This window comes from Acytostelium subglobosum (genome assembly GCF_000787575.1).
Source record: "Acytostelium subglobosum LB1 DNA, scaffold: scaffold5, whole genome shotgun sequence".
Lineage (NCBI taxonomy): Eukaryota > Evosea > Eumycetozoa > Acytosteliales > Acytosteliaceae > Acytostelium > Acytostelium subglobosum.
In genome coordinates, this window is record NW_012236527.1 from 710,626 (window position 1) to 728,283 (window position 17,658).

The 17,658-nt window shown below is 41.9% G+C and overlaps 8 protein-coding genes across 8 annotated transcripts; 5 read left to right on the forward strand and 3 right to left on the reverse strand.

Annotated features, from left to right (window-relative positions):
* Nucleotides 1-105: 105 nt before the first annotated feature.
* Nucleotides 106-1,244, forward strand: SAMD00019534_030560 (hypothetical protein; the record flags this gene model as incomplete). Its single annotated transcript, XM_012901189.1, has 4 exons — nt 106-246; nt 307-799; nt 854-1,082; nt 1,166-1,244. 4 exons carry the CDS (start codon nt 106-108, stop codon nt 1,242-1,244), a joined length of 942 nt encoding a protein of 313 aa, XP_012756643.1.
* A 14-nt stretch (nt 1,245-1,258) lies between these two features.
* Nucleotides 1,259-1,982, reverse strand: SAMD00019534_030570 (hypothetical protein; the record flags this gene model as incomplete). The annotated part of the gene is made up of 3 exons (XM_012901190.1): nt 1,259-1,540; nt 1,615-1,772; nt 1,853-1,982. The coding sequence occupies 3 exons, from the start codon at nt 1,980-1,982 to the stop codon at nt 1,259-1,261; spliced, it is 570 nt and encodes a 189-aa protein (XP_012756644.1).
* A 1,506-nt stretch (nt 1,983-3,488) lies between these two features.
* SAMD00019534_030580 (hypothetical protein) lies at nt 3,489-4,370 on the forward strand (the record flags this gene model as incomplete). Its single annotated transcript, XM_012901191.1, has 1 exon — nt 3,489-4,370. The coding sequence occupies one exon, from the start codon at nt 3,489-3,491 to the stop codon at nt 4,368-4,370; it is 882 nt and encodes a 293-aa protein (XP_012756645.1).
* A 727-nt stretch (nt 4,371-5,097) lies between these two features.
* SAMD00019534_030590 (hypothetical protein) lies at nt 5,098-5,573 on the forward strand (the record flags this gene model as incomplete). Its single annotated transcript, XM_012901192.1, has 2 exons — nt 5,098-5,193; nt 5,277-5,573. 2 exons carry the CDS (start codon nt 5,098-5,100, stop codon nt 5,571-5,573), a joined length of 393 nt encoding a protein of 130 aa, XP_012756646.1.
* A 1,424-nt stretch (nt 5,574-6,997) lies between these two features.
* Nucleotides 6,998-10,952, forward strand: SAMD00019534_030600 (hypothetical protein; the record flags this gene model as incomplete). The annotated part of the gene is made up of 9 exons (XM_012901193.1): nt 6,998-7,904; nt 7,964-8,119; nt 8,198-8,404; nt 8,472-8,621; nt 8,682-9,086; nt 9,165-9,287; nt 9,365-9,496; nt 9,562-9,687; nt 9,763-10,952. The coding sequence occupies 9 exons, from the start codon at nt 6,998-7,000 to the stop codon at nt 10,950-10,952; spliced, it is 3,396 nt and encodes a 1,131-aa protein (XP_012756647.1).
* A 394-nt stretch (nt 10,953-11,346) lies between these two features.
* On the forward strand, nt 11,347-13,254 carry SAMD00019534_030610 (hypothetical protein; the record flags this gene model as incomplete). The annotated part of the gene is made up of 3 exons (XM_012901194.1): nt 11,347-11,391; nt 11,758-12,173; nt 12,288-13,254. 3 exons carry the CDS (start codon nt 11,347-11,349, stop codon nt 13,252-13,254), a joined length of 1,428 nt encoding a protein of 475 aa, XP_012756648.1.
* A 1,447-nt stretch (nt 13,255-14,701) lies between these two features.
* On the reverse strand, nt 14,702-15,623 carry SAMD00019534_030620 (hypothetical protein; the record flags this gene model as incomplete). Its single annotated transcript, XM_012901195.1, has 4 exons — nt 14,702-14,745; nt 14,838-14,925; nt 15,002-15,260; nt 15,352-15,623. The coding sequence occupies 4 exons, from the start codon at nt 15,621-15,623 to the stop codon at nt 14,702-14,704; spliced, it is 663 nt and encodes a 220-aa protein (XP_012756649.1).
* A 1,177-nt stretch (nt 15,624-16,800) lies between these two features.
* Nucleotides 16,801-17,324, reverse strand: SAMD00019534_030630 (hypothetical protein; the record flags this gene model as incomplete). Its single annotated transcript, XM_012901196.1, has 3 exons — nt 16,801-16,875; nt 16,951-17,085; nt 17,223-17,324. The coding sequence occupies 3 exons, from the start codon at nt 17,322-17,324 to the stop codon at nt 16,801-16,803; spliced, it is 312 nt and encodes a 103-aa protein (XP_012756650.1).
* Between the last annotated feature and the right edge of the window lie 334 nt (nt 17,325-17,658).

Below are 17,658 nucleotides of genomic sequence, written 5' to 3' on the forward strand. Positions count from 1 at the left end.
GCCAGGAATATGGACAACACAGACAGGTATCTCACATTAAAGACCGCGAGGTATTGTGTAAGAAGTAATGACCTGGAGAAGAGTGATCAATATATTAGAAGCATGATGAAACATGATAAGAACGACTCAATAATGGATATAATGTTCAATATTCAATATATCAAGTATGAGATCATCATGGGCAAGCACTGGATGTCAATTGGAAACTATGGCAAGGCACTCAAGACCTTTCAAATGGTCATCAGAGTAAGTTTGATCCATTGTGGTCGCTTATTTGACACCAGACTAACATCATTCGTCACTAAGCATTACAATGACCTCACAGAGGAACAGTTTGAATATCAATCATCCATTGCCAAGACGATGAAACTGCGCACATACCATGACTTACTCAAATGGCTGTACAACATCAACACTCACAAGACCTATGTCTTGGCCTCAATCATGATCATTAAGTTATGCATATTGTTGGCAACTTCAACTCCAACACCAACTCTGTCCAAGCCAAAGGATGATGCTGTTGTGATGGTACAAGAAGAGTCGACCGAGACTACATCCACACCATCAAAGCGATCGAGGAAGAGGAAAGGAATTGAAGAGGTGGTGGAGTATGACGCGGATGGCAATGTCACACAGGTGGATGACGATCCAAATGGTGACAAGATGCTGGCGGCCATAAGTACCGATACTTTGGCATTATCCATGGCGTCCACGATCATGGACAAGTTGTTGAGCTGTCCATCTGGCGCCGCCAGCATCGAAGTACATCTAACAGCATGTGAGCTATACATGGAGAAGAGTACGTATACATTCTCTTCCACTCACTCAAACAATCAATCCAATTACTCACTAGTTCACTCATCCATTCCAGAGAAATACTTGTTGGTATTACGATCATTGTTGGCACTCAAAGATCATCATGGTCTGGCGGAGAAGGGTCATCCACTCTATCATAAGAACCTTGTAATGATGTATTGTACAGTGGACAAGAGCACGGATATCATTCAAGCAACAAGACTGGTGTTGGAGAATCATAGAAATGTACTCCTGGACAAATGCACATCTTTGAAGGATACCGCCATGTAAGAAGCCTAGGTGTTCCACTGATCGCCAGGTCTATCGGCAATAAACACCTCACCTCTGATCACATCACATTGCATGATAGTACTTTGTCGTATACTTCTGAAGTCGAGAGGATACAGTTTATTACTGCTGCTGTAGCTGAGCTGCTGCTGCATGTGTGAGTGAGGTGTGCACCTTATGATGCCTTCTGGAGATGCTTCTGAATGATGTTGATCTGCTCGAGTGCATCCTGGAGCTGATCTCTGTCCATCTCGAATCTGATCTTCTGAAGTGACTTCTTTCCATCTGTTGTAGTAGTAGCAGTGTTGTTTGATGTCTTTGAAACATCCATCTCGACGATAGCCGTTGGCTCATTCATCTCTGGTACATCCTTTGACTTTGTCTTTAGGTCAAGTCTCCAACTAAGTTTAAGCATAGAGTTATTGAATCTTGTGCTTCTGTACAATATATCGTGAATCTAATTGAATGAATGAATGAAGTCCAGTATTAGTCCTCAGCCACTCCCTTTACTCCTTCACTAACGATACATACCTTCTTCTTGTTTGTCTTCCAGAACTTGGTCAATGCCTCAAGTTGTGTCTGCTCAAAGCCACTTTCCCTGGCCAACACCTCAAAGGCAGACAAGTCCAAATCTGAGTAACTTGCTCTCTCTATAATATTTAGACACTTGTTATATACTGCTAGAATAGCTATTGTGATCACATATACATATATATGATTGTTAGTGAGTGTGAATGAGTAACAGTATGAGTGCAGCATGAGTACATACAGTCCATTGAGAGATCAGACTGTGAAAAGATCAGATCTTTCAGACTCTCCAATGAAGACAGAGTAGCATCATTCTCATACTCCCTCTTGAGTAGGAATCCCAATAAACTTTGAAACTGTTTAGCATCCATTATATCTATATCTATATCTATCTTCTACAACTATTATTACAACATCAATGCATAAGTTATCTCAAAGGGTCTCAACAAATCCACGAAAGTTCCCTACAACTTTCATTTTGAGTCTTGGATATTTATTTGTTTGTCAAACAAATACACATAAGATCAATCATTCATTGTTCAAAGACATGTATTGATAAGACAATGTTATAATGTATGTAGCAATGTTGGTACATGTATGGATACACTTTAACACTTTGGCGAAAGATATGATATGATGGAGATGTTGTTTTCTTCGCTATTTCCCCTCTTCTTGAGTTTGTCTCACATTGTTATTTGGTGATGAGATAGTTGAGACCATAAACTATTATGTGATAAAGTATTATTCAACTCTTTATTATGATTGATAGTATGATTGATTGGGGAAGGACGTCCATTCAATAACTATGTTGACGCAACCATACATCACATCCATATATAGATAATTAGTTATCTTATACAACGGATATAAGTTTCCAATCATGAAAGGAATTAGATAACTTCCCTATTGTTTGTTGTTTATTATTTATTACTACATATTAACATAATACGTATGTTCATCGTCATGTCCCTTTACTCGCATCATCAATCAATATCACGACTCAATCAATTTGAAAGATTGTAACCCAATTCAATCAAGTTTCAATGAACCATCAATCCATCCAATCAATCAATCAATCAATCAATCAACAATCAAGTTTAAAGGTGTCCAAAGGGTAGAGACTTAAAGTATTAAAGTCCGCATATAGATGTTAACAACAAATGACGACGATAGATCAATCAACTTCACTTCACATCACCATCCAATACCCTTTATGACCTTATATATTCATTGACGAAGCAAGTTGGAATAATATAATAATCAAGTCCGATTGTCCAAAGACAACAACAACAACAATAATTAAGATGGCAACGATTATGACTGCGACGACAAAGACGACTAACATTGTTATATTAGCAGTAATTCACTGACTCCCCGTAGGAGTACCATCATCCGGGTATTCACCTCACTTCACACTTCTCCTTCGCACACTCACCTCTTAGCCACACTAAGGCATGGCACACACTACATGATGATCATCACACTCCAATCAATCAATCCATTAACTCTACTAGTACACACTAACCACATCTATAACAAGGTGTATGTGTATTCGCCACCTGCCAACCATTATGGTGTAGATGATTAGAACCATTGACTCTCTCTCACCTTCACTTGTTTGATTCATTCATTCATTCACTCTTTGGTTGTATTATTGGTGATGATCTGGCTAACACACTCATACTATCAGAGGATCCAGCCTTCCACAGAACAGTCCCTGGTCTGAAGGTGAGTGACAAAGTAAGTTAGAACGTGTAAGTTGTCAACCTGGCTACTACTACACTGATTATATATACAAGTGATAATCACCCGAATATCAATCATTCAATCAATCAATCTAACAATCAAACAACCAATCAATATTTGAAAGAGAGAGAATGTCAAACAAGTTAATATCTTTATTATTACTCAGTGTATTGTTATTAGTATCTGTGTTGGCTGAAGCAGACCGTTCTCCTGCTCCAACTATCGCTCCAGAACCCGAGCACGCCTACTACACAGTTAATATTGCCGCTGGGGAAAAAGGAGATGTCTACCATTTGTCCAAGGTTAACAACCCAGGTCAAGTGTTGAGCGCATCGTCTTTGGACCTGCCACACACTGCAAACTTGTCCGACATCCACAGCCACTCCGCTTCGTACGTTCTCCGAGGTTCCATTTCGACCGAGTCAAATGACAGGTTCAAGGTGGCCAACTTCTACAAGGTGGCTCGTTATCCAAACTCATACAACCCAAGTGACCCAGAGGAGGAGCGCACTGGTAACTTCTACCATGTCCAAGGCGCAGGCTTCGGTCCATGCAAGTCACTCAACTGCTCGGTGGCCCTGAACGAGCTCAACTCTGACAAGAGGATCATGCTAAAGAACATCACATCGCCATACACCGGTCTGCTCATCGATAGGATCTGGATCGATTTTATCCTCTTTGAGCTAGAGAAGGGAAGCAAGGCATTGGTTCAGGCAACAGTCAATGACAAGAATGAGGCCGCAATCACTGGTTTGTTCATCAATCTGCCTGATCCTACTCGTGGCTGTCCCAAGTACAAGATGGCCGCCTGTCCCGCTGGCCAGAAGAGGTGGTACAGCAGATCCCCCAATAGATGTCTTGTGCCCAAGGAGTGCATTCCACAAGCACCATGTCCACTCTACGTGCCACACTGTCCCGAGGGCTACACGCTCACTTCGTACCCAGGCAAGAACTCCTGTCCCAAGTACTGGTGTGACCCATCGTTCGTCACACGAATCGGCACCAGCTATTAGTAGTAGTCCATACTCCTCTTGTATTTGGGTCTGACTTTGCATTCTTTGTCCCGACCATTGCTCCTCCTCCCATCTCTTCTTGCATTCTGCACCCGGAACCAACCATCGCGTGTCCTTTCAAACTGTTTGGTGGACACTACATATATACATACCTACATTCACCAGTGTTGTCAATAAATATATATAAGCACAAATGAATGTGTGTATATTACATTTTACATTATCTGATGCCCCAGGATGGAAATACATCGGGTCCTTGGTCCTCAAGCATCATTTACCTTTTGTCGAGCTCATCACACGTATTCTTCCCACACAAACACGAAATTGATAATAATAATAATCTTACCAACACACTAAAAGGAAGAGAAAGTGAGAGATTGGATAGAGTGGGGGTAGTGTTGAAATTGACACTGGCTCACTCACTCACTAACTACTCGAACATTCAATTACACATACACACATAATTCATACAAATACAAACATACAAATACAATATCTTCCCTCCCTCAAAGATACATTGTTGTTCATTTCACTCATAATCAACCAACTCAACTTCTCAACTTAGCTTAACCAACTACATTCATTCATCCCCAACAACAACAATTGTATCATATTAATATTAATATTAATATTATTATTATTTATAAATATATATATACTTCAAATACTTTGTACATTAAGTTAATTAATATAGGACAGATTCTTCTTGTTTAAATTCAAATTAGAAATGACCATCACTAAAGCATTCAAGGAGGAGTATTCGCTTGAGAAGAGAAAGCATATCTCTGCAAAGATCAAGAATAGATATCCAGATAGACTACCTGTAGGTGTTCATTTCTTCACTCAAAAGACAGACATACAGACAGTCAGGCTAACAATCAATTAATCAATCTGTCTATCAAACAGATTATTGTCGAGAAAGCACCAAATAGTGATATACCAGAGATTACAAAGAAGAAGTTCTTGGCTCCTCATGATATGATTGTGTCCAAGTTTGTGATGGAGATCAGGAAACATTTGGACGATACTGGACAGACGAATGAGAAGACTGCTATATTCCTCTTTGTAAAGAACAACACAGTGCTGCCACCTTCATCCAATTTAATATCGACTATTCACGAGCTCTACAAGAATGAAGATGGTTTCCTATATATTACATACAGTGGCGAGAACACATTTGGTGGATCCGACTACTGCTGCTAAGGTGTTTGAACACAAGGTCCACAACACCAAATAAGAAACATCACGGACAGAGCTGTGTCCACGCCAACAACCATCCAATCATCATAATCCTCATCTTCTTCTTCCTCCTCTTCCTCCGCTTCATCGCACAACAACCTCAGCCATCCACTAACATTCATTCATTCATACCACCAAACAAACAAGCCTTTCAACCTTCACCTTCCATCAGCCTATCGTGATGTATTGTAAATAAATCCATGGATACCTCCTTCTCGACGAATCGTACCTTTGCCATCTTGTGCGTCTCTCTCTCCAAGCACATCAACTCACAGTATTGTTTGAAGGAAGGGTGTTGACTGATTGGAAGGTCTGTGGTTATTGGGGAAATTAATTCATGTAATGATCTTGTGATCATCAGGGATGGTCCTCATCTGGGATCGTGATGAGTCAAGATGATCAGAAGTAAAGTCAGTTGTAAATTACAATGGGAATATTTATTACACATATTAATACAATCACATTATTAATAATTATAATCAATCACATTTAACATTCATAAAGCAACAACATTAACAACAACCTACGAGACTGATGGAAGACATAACATGTATGTGCTGGTTGTTGTTTGTCCATTGTAATCAACTTTGGAAGTCATCTGCCACAGACAACAATGACTTGACCTTTGGACTCTCCTCTTTCTCAATCACTGTCTTGGATTACTTTGTATCATCGGGGATGGTTCATACACATTCAATCATTCACTCATTCATTCGATCATGGATGATTGTATTGTTAGCGTGGACAGAGAGGTGGTGTGGAGATGTAGTGTCCATGGATACACAACTCAAGATCAATACAAGTTGGATCTCTACATCAATCATTCACTCAATCATTCACTCACAATCAATCAATCAATCAAACCAGTCTTAAAACGACAAGACGACTATCCCACCCCATCACTCACTCACACACTAGATCACGTGATTAGTACTCACACTCCAGGGAGGAGTGGAGAGTGGGAGAGGGAGAGAGATAGATTGTTGGATCACCCATTTACATCATCATCCTCATATGACCAACCAAACTCATAACAACCTTACAATCGGCTCGATGTTGGACGATGCTGATCATAATCAAATAATAGTTAGTTGTCGTCGTCGACCACCACATGGTCACATAGTCTTGCGCAAGGTTACTATGTTGTTGTTGTTGTTCACACTATTGTGCGCGCGCTCTGGACACATCTTGTACTCAATCGATTGAGTGAATGAATGAAAGAATGAATGAATGGATGGACTGCATGATCTAATACTCACTCTTACTCTCTATCACTCATTCGACCGACACGACGGTGTGTTCATTCCTTGATCCTATTACTAGATACAACAACAAGAGTAGCAGAAGAAGAAGAGGAAGAAGATAGTACCGATCAACCTTTGGTTAGGATGAACACAAGACTACTACAAGATCATGAGATTGAGAACTATGGCTCGCCAAAAGGATTCAACGAGCTGTTGGACGAGGTCAAGAATGTAGTCGACAAGTATCTCAGTGGCACACCCCTTGGTCATGGTCATGGTCAGGGCAATGGCATATCCCCTACCAACCCACATCGATCAATCAATCTCAATATCAATGACATTGGCAATGGAAACACGCCACATTCATACTTGGCACAACAATTGAGGACTTCGACATCGTTGCCTGCAGGTCGCTTCCAGCTCAATCCATCTGCACACCCATCCCCTCAATCACAATCACCTGGAAGTGCGCAACGCACACCATCGACATCGGCAACAGATACAATCAGCAAGGCTGGCCTACGCGAGTTGTCCAACATGCTGAACAGACAACGCGAGGGCGAGATAAACATACGGGCGATCAGACAGATTGCCGCACTGTACAGACAGGCCCGCCAGGCCGAGGCACAGCGCACGAAATTCGTAGAGGAGATCGTCAAGGGCAGCTGTCTGCGGTCACTCTTGTCCTTCCTCACGCTGAGAGAGCCATCATCCAACTCATCATTCGAATATATTGCACAACTAGAGTCGTTAGAGTTGTTGGCGTTGTTGACCGAGTCCGACGCTATAAAGTCATACATTAGACACACAGGCGACCTGCCGATCATTGTGAATGTTCTCGGCTGGGCACATCGATCACAACGATCACTGGAACTCAACTTCTCACTGATCGACCTAATATGCAACCTGGCGACACAAGAGTCATGCGCGTCCATCCTCAAAAAGTCTGGCGCCATCCCGCCCATCTTCAACATGGCCACCAACCAATACATGAATGGAGAGTTGCGCATCCTCTCAATCAACACTCTAATCATATTTACAAGTTATTCTGGTGAGTCAATTAATTCAGGAGCATACATGATGTCATGGACTAACATTGATCAATCGTAGATCCCAAGATAAGTGAAGCAATCATAGATAGTGCATCATCACTGCGGATGATCATACAACAGATACATGAGAACTCAATACTGGCGTCCAATGAGGACATGCTAGACTCCATTGCCATCAAGATGTTGGACCTACTCTATCGTGTATCAGATTGTGGTATGTGTACCTCCATGATTGGAATTGTTCCGGGATAACTATTGACACTCACTCATACCATTAATCAATCATAATTAGCCAAGACAAGGGCAATAGCGTATGAGTGTGGAATTGAGCGACTGGTTGAATTGCTCAAGGTCAATGAGATATATCCAAAGTATTTGAATCAAGGCAATTACTTTGTTGTATCAAACACTTCAGTGTCCCCGGCCAACGATCCGACGGCGGCCCAGGCCAAGGTCCAAGGCAAAGTGTTACAATGTTTAGAGAAGCTTGCACAACATGGTACGACTATCTTATGTCCACTCGAGCTATAATAATGACTAACATGATGATATTACATCATCTCTAGAGAACAACCGTGTCAAGATTGGTATGGCTGGATTGTTCAACTGCATGTCCTACCTCAAGCCAATGTACTTAATACCCTCTGACATATTCCGTTGGAACATCAACATCCTCGAGAAGGTACTAAAGTTCCTAATCCAGTTACTCAACAATGGTATGTTTGATTGATTGAACATGTGATGCTGCCTCAATCCCTAACACACGAATCAATCAGATAACATCAAACAAGTGTTTGTTGAGAAGGATGGATGTAATATTATTGTATCGATGGTGTCCTCTGACTTCTTGCCAACAAACATACGATTGTCATGTGCTCAGGTACTTGGCCAATTCGTGTCGCCAAAGAAGACGGAGAGTTCAAGAATATATTACTCTGTGGATAAGGTCATGAGCAATGAGATTGTCCCATCACTGATGAAGTTGTTCAAGTCCTATCCGGACGAGACATCATTGCAACTACTTGTGTGCAAGGTGTTTACCAACCTTGGTGAACAAGATGAGCTCAGACAGACCATCTTCTCCGAGGGTGGTATCCAACTCCTCCACCACCTCTTGACCAATCCCGACATTGAGGTCGTCACAGCAGCGTGCGAGTCACTAGCAGTGTTATCCAACAATAGTTAGTATCCAATGATGGCTTGTTATGGCATGGCACAAGATGTCCATCATACTAACAATCATTCAAACATACTCATAGAGTTCATTAGGAAGGTACTTAGACTGTTGGACTCTGTTGGAGTGATTGTTAGACATTTGAATGGTGGCGTCCAGCAACTTAAAAGGGGCGCCATCCAAACATTATATAATGTATCACGAGATGGTATGGTATACAGTCCAACTCAATCAATCCAAGATGATGCTGATAACTAACATCACATAACAATCAATCAAATATAGATGAAGGACTCTTGATGCTTCTTGACAATCATACAGGCGTGTCACCACTCACTATTTACAATCTACTCTTTAGCAATGATACAATCACTCAGACCTATGCCATCAAGTTGTTGGTTAACCTATCATTGGATGGTATGTTTAGAGCAACAAGGTGACAGTCACTTCATCACAATCACTAACAAACATACATCAATCAGATCAATATGTCAACTGCTTCGTAACAAGAGGTGGACTCAACTCATTGATCAATGCACTTTACTCCAACAATGAAGCACTTCAACATTCTGTCTTGGACATCATGAACGTGTTACTACAAAGCAACAGTAAGTGTCCAACGTTGGATATTGCACTTTTGGCCACACATTTACTAACAACATGCAACATGGAACATTTGACAGAGCTGGTCCAGGAGTCAATCTTTGGCGAGGGCATCATTGAGAAGCTCAAGAAGTTGACGGCACATGAGAACTTGGCCAACCCTTCATCAATATTATTGCAGCCACTTCGAACATTATTTATTACAATCAAGCAGTTACAACCTCCAGAGTCACCACCATATCATCAACAACATGTTTCAAACAAGTCGCCACATACACCAATATCATCTACAACTTATGTCTCGCCGCCAAGCGGACCAAGTCCTCCACACAACACAATCACCAGTGTATCGGCACCCGATTTCAAGAGAATAGAGAATGTACTGGGCAAGCTGGACCCTGATCAACTCATACAAGTGATCATGGAAATGGTTAAGCACGACGCGTCACTGGCCGACCTTGTCCCGGTGGCCATCAAGTCCGTTCTGACAGGCAACCGCCTTCCCACGCCCGTGTACAGTACCCCGCCACCATCCACCTCCCCATCGCCACCCCCAGCTCCAAGACATGTCGCCCCCCAGAAGACCCCTGCCGCCGCTACTTCAACTACCGCACCAGGCAACAAACGTGGCGGCAACAAGCCACCACCTCCAGAGAAGAAGAAGATGGGCTTCTCATGTTTGATGGAGGAGATCATGATGAAGGTGCCCACAGGAAAGCTGAATCTCCGTCATGTGGACATGGAGAAGGAGGCCGAGCGCAGACAAAAGAGCATGGTGATGCAGAACCAATCAAACATTCTCAAGGACATTGTGAACATTGCCCAACGACGCAAGACTGAGCAGACGGCCAACAAGCGTGTATTGGTGGATACAAGCATAGTCAATGGAATGAGGATATGGAAGAAGGACTTTGAACTCTGGAAACAGGAATTGCAAGGAATGTTCAGGCGTGATGTCAACCTCACCGTTCTAATCTATCGTATCATGGACTCTGTCGACAAAGAGTTCCCCTTTGATGAAGCCATGGACATTGCCAAAGTAGAATCTCCAGAATCCTTGGCTCAAAGTCTCTGTCGAGTTGGATTCAATGTCAAACAATCAAGGTACACCTCGTCCACGTCGTCCACATCATCCAGGTCCTCATCATCATCATCAAACAACAACAATGATGTTGAAGTTGTAGAGTCGATTGAGTACATAAGTATATCCAAGCCAACAGGTATGCCTTATAAGTTACTCTTGTCCACAATCTTGGAATACATGCAGTAAAGTAAACAACCCTTGCCCTTGACCTTGACCTGGGTATGATTGATCGGTGTAACGTTATTCTGGAAACGATTGTCGGACCAGACCCACACAAGCCCACACATTCCTTTTTATTTTTTTTCACGATGATGATGATCAAAGTAGTGTGTGGAGGTCAACCAGAGGGCGAATGAATGAAAATGTGTCGACACAACAACTAGAGTGTGCACGAGGTGGGGTACTCCTGCTGATCACCTCCAAGCAATTACTTCCCGCAGTGAGCGTGAGCAGCACCAGCAAGCAGCAACATCAAATCTACCATTTCTTTCAAACTCTTCATTGTTTTGAGATAGATACTCCTTTTATATTCTTCATATATATATATATATTCACATTCGATCGAACCAACATTCAAACCATGTCTTTCAGAAACATCTCGAGACTGTTCAATACCAAGAGTTTGGTACGTGTCTATGCTCACCTGTCGACAGTTTAACTTCATATCATCAACATCATCGTCGTCTTCGTCGTCATAGTCATCGTCAGAGTCGTCATCGTCAGAACTACCCTCAGCAACATTGACATTGACATTGACATTCAATCAATCAATCAACTCGGAGTCATATGTTGGAGGGAGTATCATGTTCATGACGATGATGATGGTGATGAATGTACACTTCGAACGAACGAATGAATGAATGATGAATGAATGAACAATCAAACAGCATACAGATTATGAATGAAATAACAGATAACAGACAGATAGATCTAACATACAGGGTCAAACAATCAATCAATCACAATCAAACAATCAATCAAACAACTACAGACTACACAGACCCTTCGTTCATACTCGTCTTCAAGAGGCGAGATTGGACCACTCAACACAGACTTTTTGGCAAAGACACCAGAGACAAAGGTGACCACCTTGCCAAATGGCATCCGTGTCGCCACCGAGCAATCGTTCGGCGAGACCGCCAGCATTGGTGTCTGGGTCGACTCGGGCAGTGTATACGAAAACGATCAGAACAACGGTGTTGCTCACTTTTTGGAGCACATGATCTTCAAGGGCACTGAGAAGCGTACCTCGCCCACTCACATCGAGACCGAGATTGAGAACATGGGTGGCTCACTCAACGCCTTCACCTCTCGCGAGCACTCTGCCTACTATATGAAGGTGCTCAAGGAGAACATCCCCAACGCCGTCGACATCCTCTCTGACATTCTCCAGAACTCCAAGTTTGAGTAAGTTGAGTCGGAGGACGGGACTACCCCCTGCCCAGGCATCATCGATCACTGATGATGGCCCCTTGCCCGACATACACTAACACAATCAATCAATCATTCAAACTATAACAGCCAGAAGTTGATTGACACTGAGCGTCACGTGATTCTCAGCGAGATGCAGTACGTTCAATCAAAGCAGGACGAGGTCATCTTTGACCAGCTGCACGCCGCCGCCTTCCAAGGTTCGGCTCTCGGCCGCACCATCCTCGGCCCAGTCGAGAACATCAACAAGATCTCCCGCGATGACATTAAGAACTTCATGGCTCAGAACTACACTGGCCAGCGTTTGGTCATTGCCGCCGCCGGTGCCGTCAACCACGACAAGCTGGTCGCCGCCGTCAAGGAGAAGTTCGGCTCGATCCAGGCCGGTCAGCCCTCGCCCCGCCCCCAAATCACTAACGACTTTGTCGGATCCGAGATCCGTGTCCGTGACGACTCACTTCCAAACATCCACTTCTCCGTGGCTGTCCGCGGTCTCTCATGGGACGACCCCGACTACTACACACTGGAGCTGATCCAGACGATGATTGGCAACTGGAACAACACAATTTCTGGCGGCAAGAACCTGATCTCCAATCTGGCAGAGGTCGTCGCCACCGAGGGTCTGGCCGAGTCATACTCCACCTTCCTCACCTGCTACCAGGACACTGGTCTCTTTGGAAACTATGGTATCTCCACACCAGACAAGGTCGACGATCTCGTCGCCGAGATGCTCAAGGAGTGGCAGCGTATTGCCAACAGCGCCACCGAGACCGAGGTCGAGCGCAACAAGCAGAAGCTGCTCGCCTCCACCCTCATGCAATACGACGGCACCTCAAAGATCTGCGAGAGAATCGGTCTCCAGATGTTGACTCTTGGCCGCCGCCTCACCCCACAGGAGATCTGTCTCCGCATCCAGGAGATCTCTGCCAAGGACGTCCGTCGCGTTGCCGCCCAGCTGCTCACCGACGTCTCGCCAGCCATCACCTGTGTTGGACCAACCGACAATTTCCCCGAGTATAACTTTGTTCGTGGATGGACCTACTGGAACCGACTTTAAATTCATATACAGCTGCAGCAACCCTACTACATCTACTCCTAGCAGCAGTCCGCAACCTCATCACTCGCCATTACCAATATATAATAAACTGGAACATTATTGTTTAAACTACAACAACAACAAATCTCCAGTTTGTCAATCATTCATTCATTCTCCAACCCACAGAGCTTGACCATGAATGAAACGAGACATTCCACAATAGTAGTTATTAATATGTGTATTGTTCCTAATTTGAAAGTCTAGATCTGGTGGAATACGAGATTCGACACCTAGGTTGGGAATTTAATTTGTATTATCGTACCATGGTGTTATATTTGTTAGTTTATTATTAAATAAATAGGTAGTTACCCCTCAAGCGCCATCATTCTCCTCTCCACTTCGTACATGGTGAGATGTTTGGATGTCATCATCTTTGAAGATATATCAAAAGCTACATCTTTATAAGATGTGTTGTGATATCGAGTTGTTGTGAGCAGATTATAATTGTCATGTCCTTGACCGGTTGGTGGTGACGGAACAATAGACTATCCAAGGGTCTAGACAGGGACTGTCGACATGAATTACTATATGATACCACATGACTGGGAAGGGAAGATGGTCTAGGTAGTCCATGGACTTGTGCCAAAGCCGATCCAATTTCCGATATGTTGAATAGTTAATTAATAATCAAACTCTGGTGGTGTGGGAGAATGTTTGGATACAAGTATGAGGTGGGAAAAATCGTAATATAAGAGTTTGTTACCATTTAATTAAATAAATATATGGAAATATTTAATAATAATAATATTAATAAATATGATATCTCTTAATAGAAACATATTTCCAATAATATTCAAACTCAAATAGTCAAACATTACTCAAATGTCAGACCCCTACCTATAAAAATTCAACCAAGGAGGAGTCAATACAGTCTTTACAATTCCGCCAGATCACCACTTTTTGCCCCATCTCCTCTTTTCAACTTCTTTCACCACCGAGGATATTGTGGACTCCCAGATAATCTTAACTTCCCATTAGTCCAATTAACTCCTCATCCAGTTAAGAAAAAGGAAAGAAAACAAATCAAGAGCTACGTTAACGTCCATTGAGGACTTTCGGTTGACCTCTGGAAAGCGTTCAAGGTCTTATTTGTCATTACTTTGATTGTTGAACTCTATGAGTTAGAAGTCTATAAAGATAAATTAAAGATCAATAGTACTGTCCCTACCCTACTACAAAAGGTGGAACATTACTAGTGTTTACAACAAATATGTCAATCATTTTATTGACTTTTTTTGTTTGACTCAAAATGTCACTTTTGTAGAGAAGAAGGGAAAGAAAACAAATCAAGGACATGGATGTCAGGGACCAAAGAGGATTTTCAATTGACCTATCGAAAGCACTCAAGGTCTTATTGGTCATTACTTTGATTGCTGAACTATATGAGTGTGACTGTGATAGAGATAAATTAAAGATCTGCAATGCTGACTCTGCCCCAAAGATGGAACAAGACTAGTGTTTAATAAATTTATATTTGTTGTTTATTATTCCCAACCTATACACTATTTGACTACCTATTATTTAAGCAATCTTTAGATTCTTACGGCTCTTGAACAGTCTCCTCTTCATAACAGCTCCACATGTCAAAGAGGTAATAACACCTCCAATTAAAATATATAAGAATCTGACATTCTATTTGAATGAATGATCATGATTGGTTTGTTAGAGATACACTCACTCAACATCACGATAGAAAATAATATCATACCTTAAGATCATACAACTTATCCAATATTTCGGTAACTTGGATATCGAGTGGATTGGTTGAGACATTGTTCTTGACCTCAACTCCCTCCTGGATGGGTGGTGGCATCTCACTTGGCTTTGATGATGGTTGAGTCTCCAACTCAGACTTTGGTAGTGGGTATGTGGCATACACATTGGTTGGCAATCCCTTTCTAACGAAAGTGATCATCTTGTCAATGGTCCTGTCCTCAACATATTGATACAAAATACCATCACGATATCTAAATACATAAATAAATTGTAATTAGTTAGTTACTTTTATGATTGATTGAATGAATGATGGATTCAAGTTTCAGTGTTTGATCAACATACACTTTGATGGTAGGGTAGGCCTCAATGTTGAATCTTGAGATGAGGGATGGATCAGCAACACAGTCTAGACGGGCAAAGTTGAGTTCACCATTGAGTACTTCGGCAACGTAATTGAATACTGGCTCGAGCTCCTGGCTGTATGGACACCATGGAGCATAGAATGCCAACATCCAAGTTCCCTTTCCAACGACATAACTGTCTACATTGTCACCATTCAACTCGAACATATTGGTAGGTCCATCTGCCCTTACCATCGAGGCAACGGTGGCCATCAATACCAATGTAATAAATATACTCTTAAAATAAGACATATTATTATTCTTATTATTATATATAATAATGATTGATTGTTTGATTAAGATATAGTTATATAAGAATATATTATTATGTTAAGTTGTGTTCCAAATTATCTCTTAGGGAGCTGGATGGGTTCAAATAAATAATAATTATGATTAAATTGATGGCAAGCAAGGTGTTCTGATTCAAATTATTGATTGATGATGTTGATGATGAAGCTAGTTACAAAGGTGGATGATTGCCATACTATCCAAACCTCAAAAGGGTCCGTCCACTCGCAAGCTTGGCCTTCACAAGCTCAGCTAAAGCTGATAGTATTAATAAATGATTGAATGATTGAATGCCATTGATGACTGGACTGATACATACACATAACACATCTTAACATATACATGTTATAACATAGCAGAAATACTTTCGCATATTGTCAACGACATCATGGATGAATGTGTGAGTAGATGTAGATAGTAGGAATTAGTAGTACTACTACTACTACTCTATCTCTATCTCTATTTGTATGTTCGCCCAACCCACTCACTCATACTCATACCACCATGGTATGGTCAGTGGCCGAGTAGGATTGGATAGAGAAATCACTGAAGGGGCACAAATGATCATGATACATGTGTGCTTGTGTGATCAAAGTGGACTCTAATGTGATGTGTGTGCAAAGTGATGAGAAGAAGGCGAGTGTGTATGAGTGAATGTGTGTATGAACATTAGGGCTTGGCTGGGTGTTACTACTCACCCAGCCACTTCGATGATGGTGATCATGAGGTTGATGAAGCTCTCATTCTGCATCCCAATGCACAACGGTAGTAATATGCATGATGGATGGTCAAAGCATATATCTTCGATGTTGTTACTGGTCAGCAATATGTTTGCTCGTGTTTGTTGCCTTTGCTGCCGCTACCTGTTTCCATCTGTTTTGTTGTGTTGTGGCTCTGTGGCTGTTGTTGTTGTGGTGGCTGTTGCTGTTGATCTATGTTAGATGATGCTAAAATGTAGTACGAATCGAATAAAGTTGTTATAATATGAATATTACAGCATCAGCAACACAGGTATCGAGTCGATGCATGGTGATGACTGATTGCTGGCTAGTGCTCCTGTTTTATGATCATATTCATCATGTCCAATAGCTATAGATATCATTTATTTGGTCTGAACCTTTCTGTTGTAGTTGGCCATCTCGTCTCTCTTCTTCTTTCCAGACTGGATCGAACCGAGCTGTGAGTGATGGGGATATGATTGTTAGTACAACTGTAACTGTGGACTAATGTTTGTTGATTGATTGATTCATACCTTCTTCTTGGCAACCTTAAGAGCACGCTTATCCAAACCAGACTTCAACAGCTCTTGGATTCTACGCTCGTATGGGGCGAAACCAGCGACCTCACGGATGATGTCACGGACAGCAGCGACTCTCTTGGTGACGAGCTATATTGATTGATTGTGATTGATTGATCGTTTGATTAATAACCTGTTATCCACTACATCTCGAATCCTGTTGTTGTCCTGTCGCCTATCCTATCCTCTATCCAACATCCTATCTTATCCTATGTATCGATACATACACCCTTCTTGAAGGTGCTTGCTGGCTTGCGGGCGGTGGTGATGTGACCCTTGTTGAATCCCTTGGCAATGCCAGATCTCTTGACAATAGCGGTTTCCGACATGATGATATTCTATTGGCTGATGTATACTGTTGAGAGTAGAGTAGTGTTTGATAAAAGATAGATGGATACCAAGTGTCCGCAGAGAGAATGACTCCAGCTCTCGCTAGTGTGGGGAAATGAAAAATTAATTTAAATCAAACAAATTCATCATTCGTTTTTGAGTAACGTTATTTTTGAATGATTGATTAGTTGAGGATTGATCAATGACAACAGTTCACCTAATTATTTGTTATGTTGTCCATGTATATGATATACACAAACCACTAATTCATATTGAATGTGACGCATGTGTCAACCAACCAACCACCAACTCCTTGACATCTTAAGCAAACTA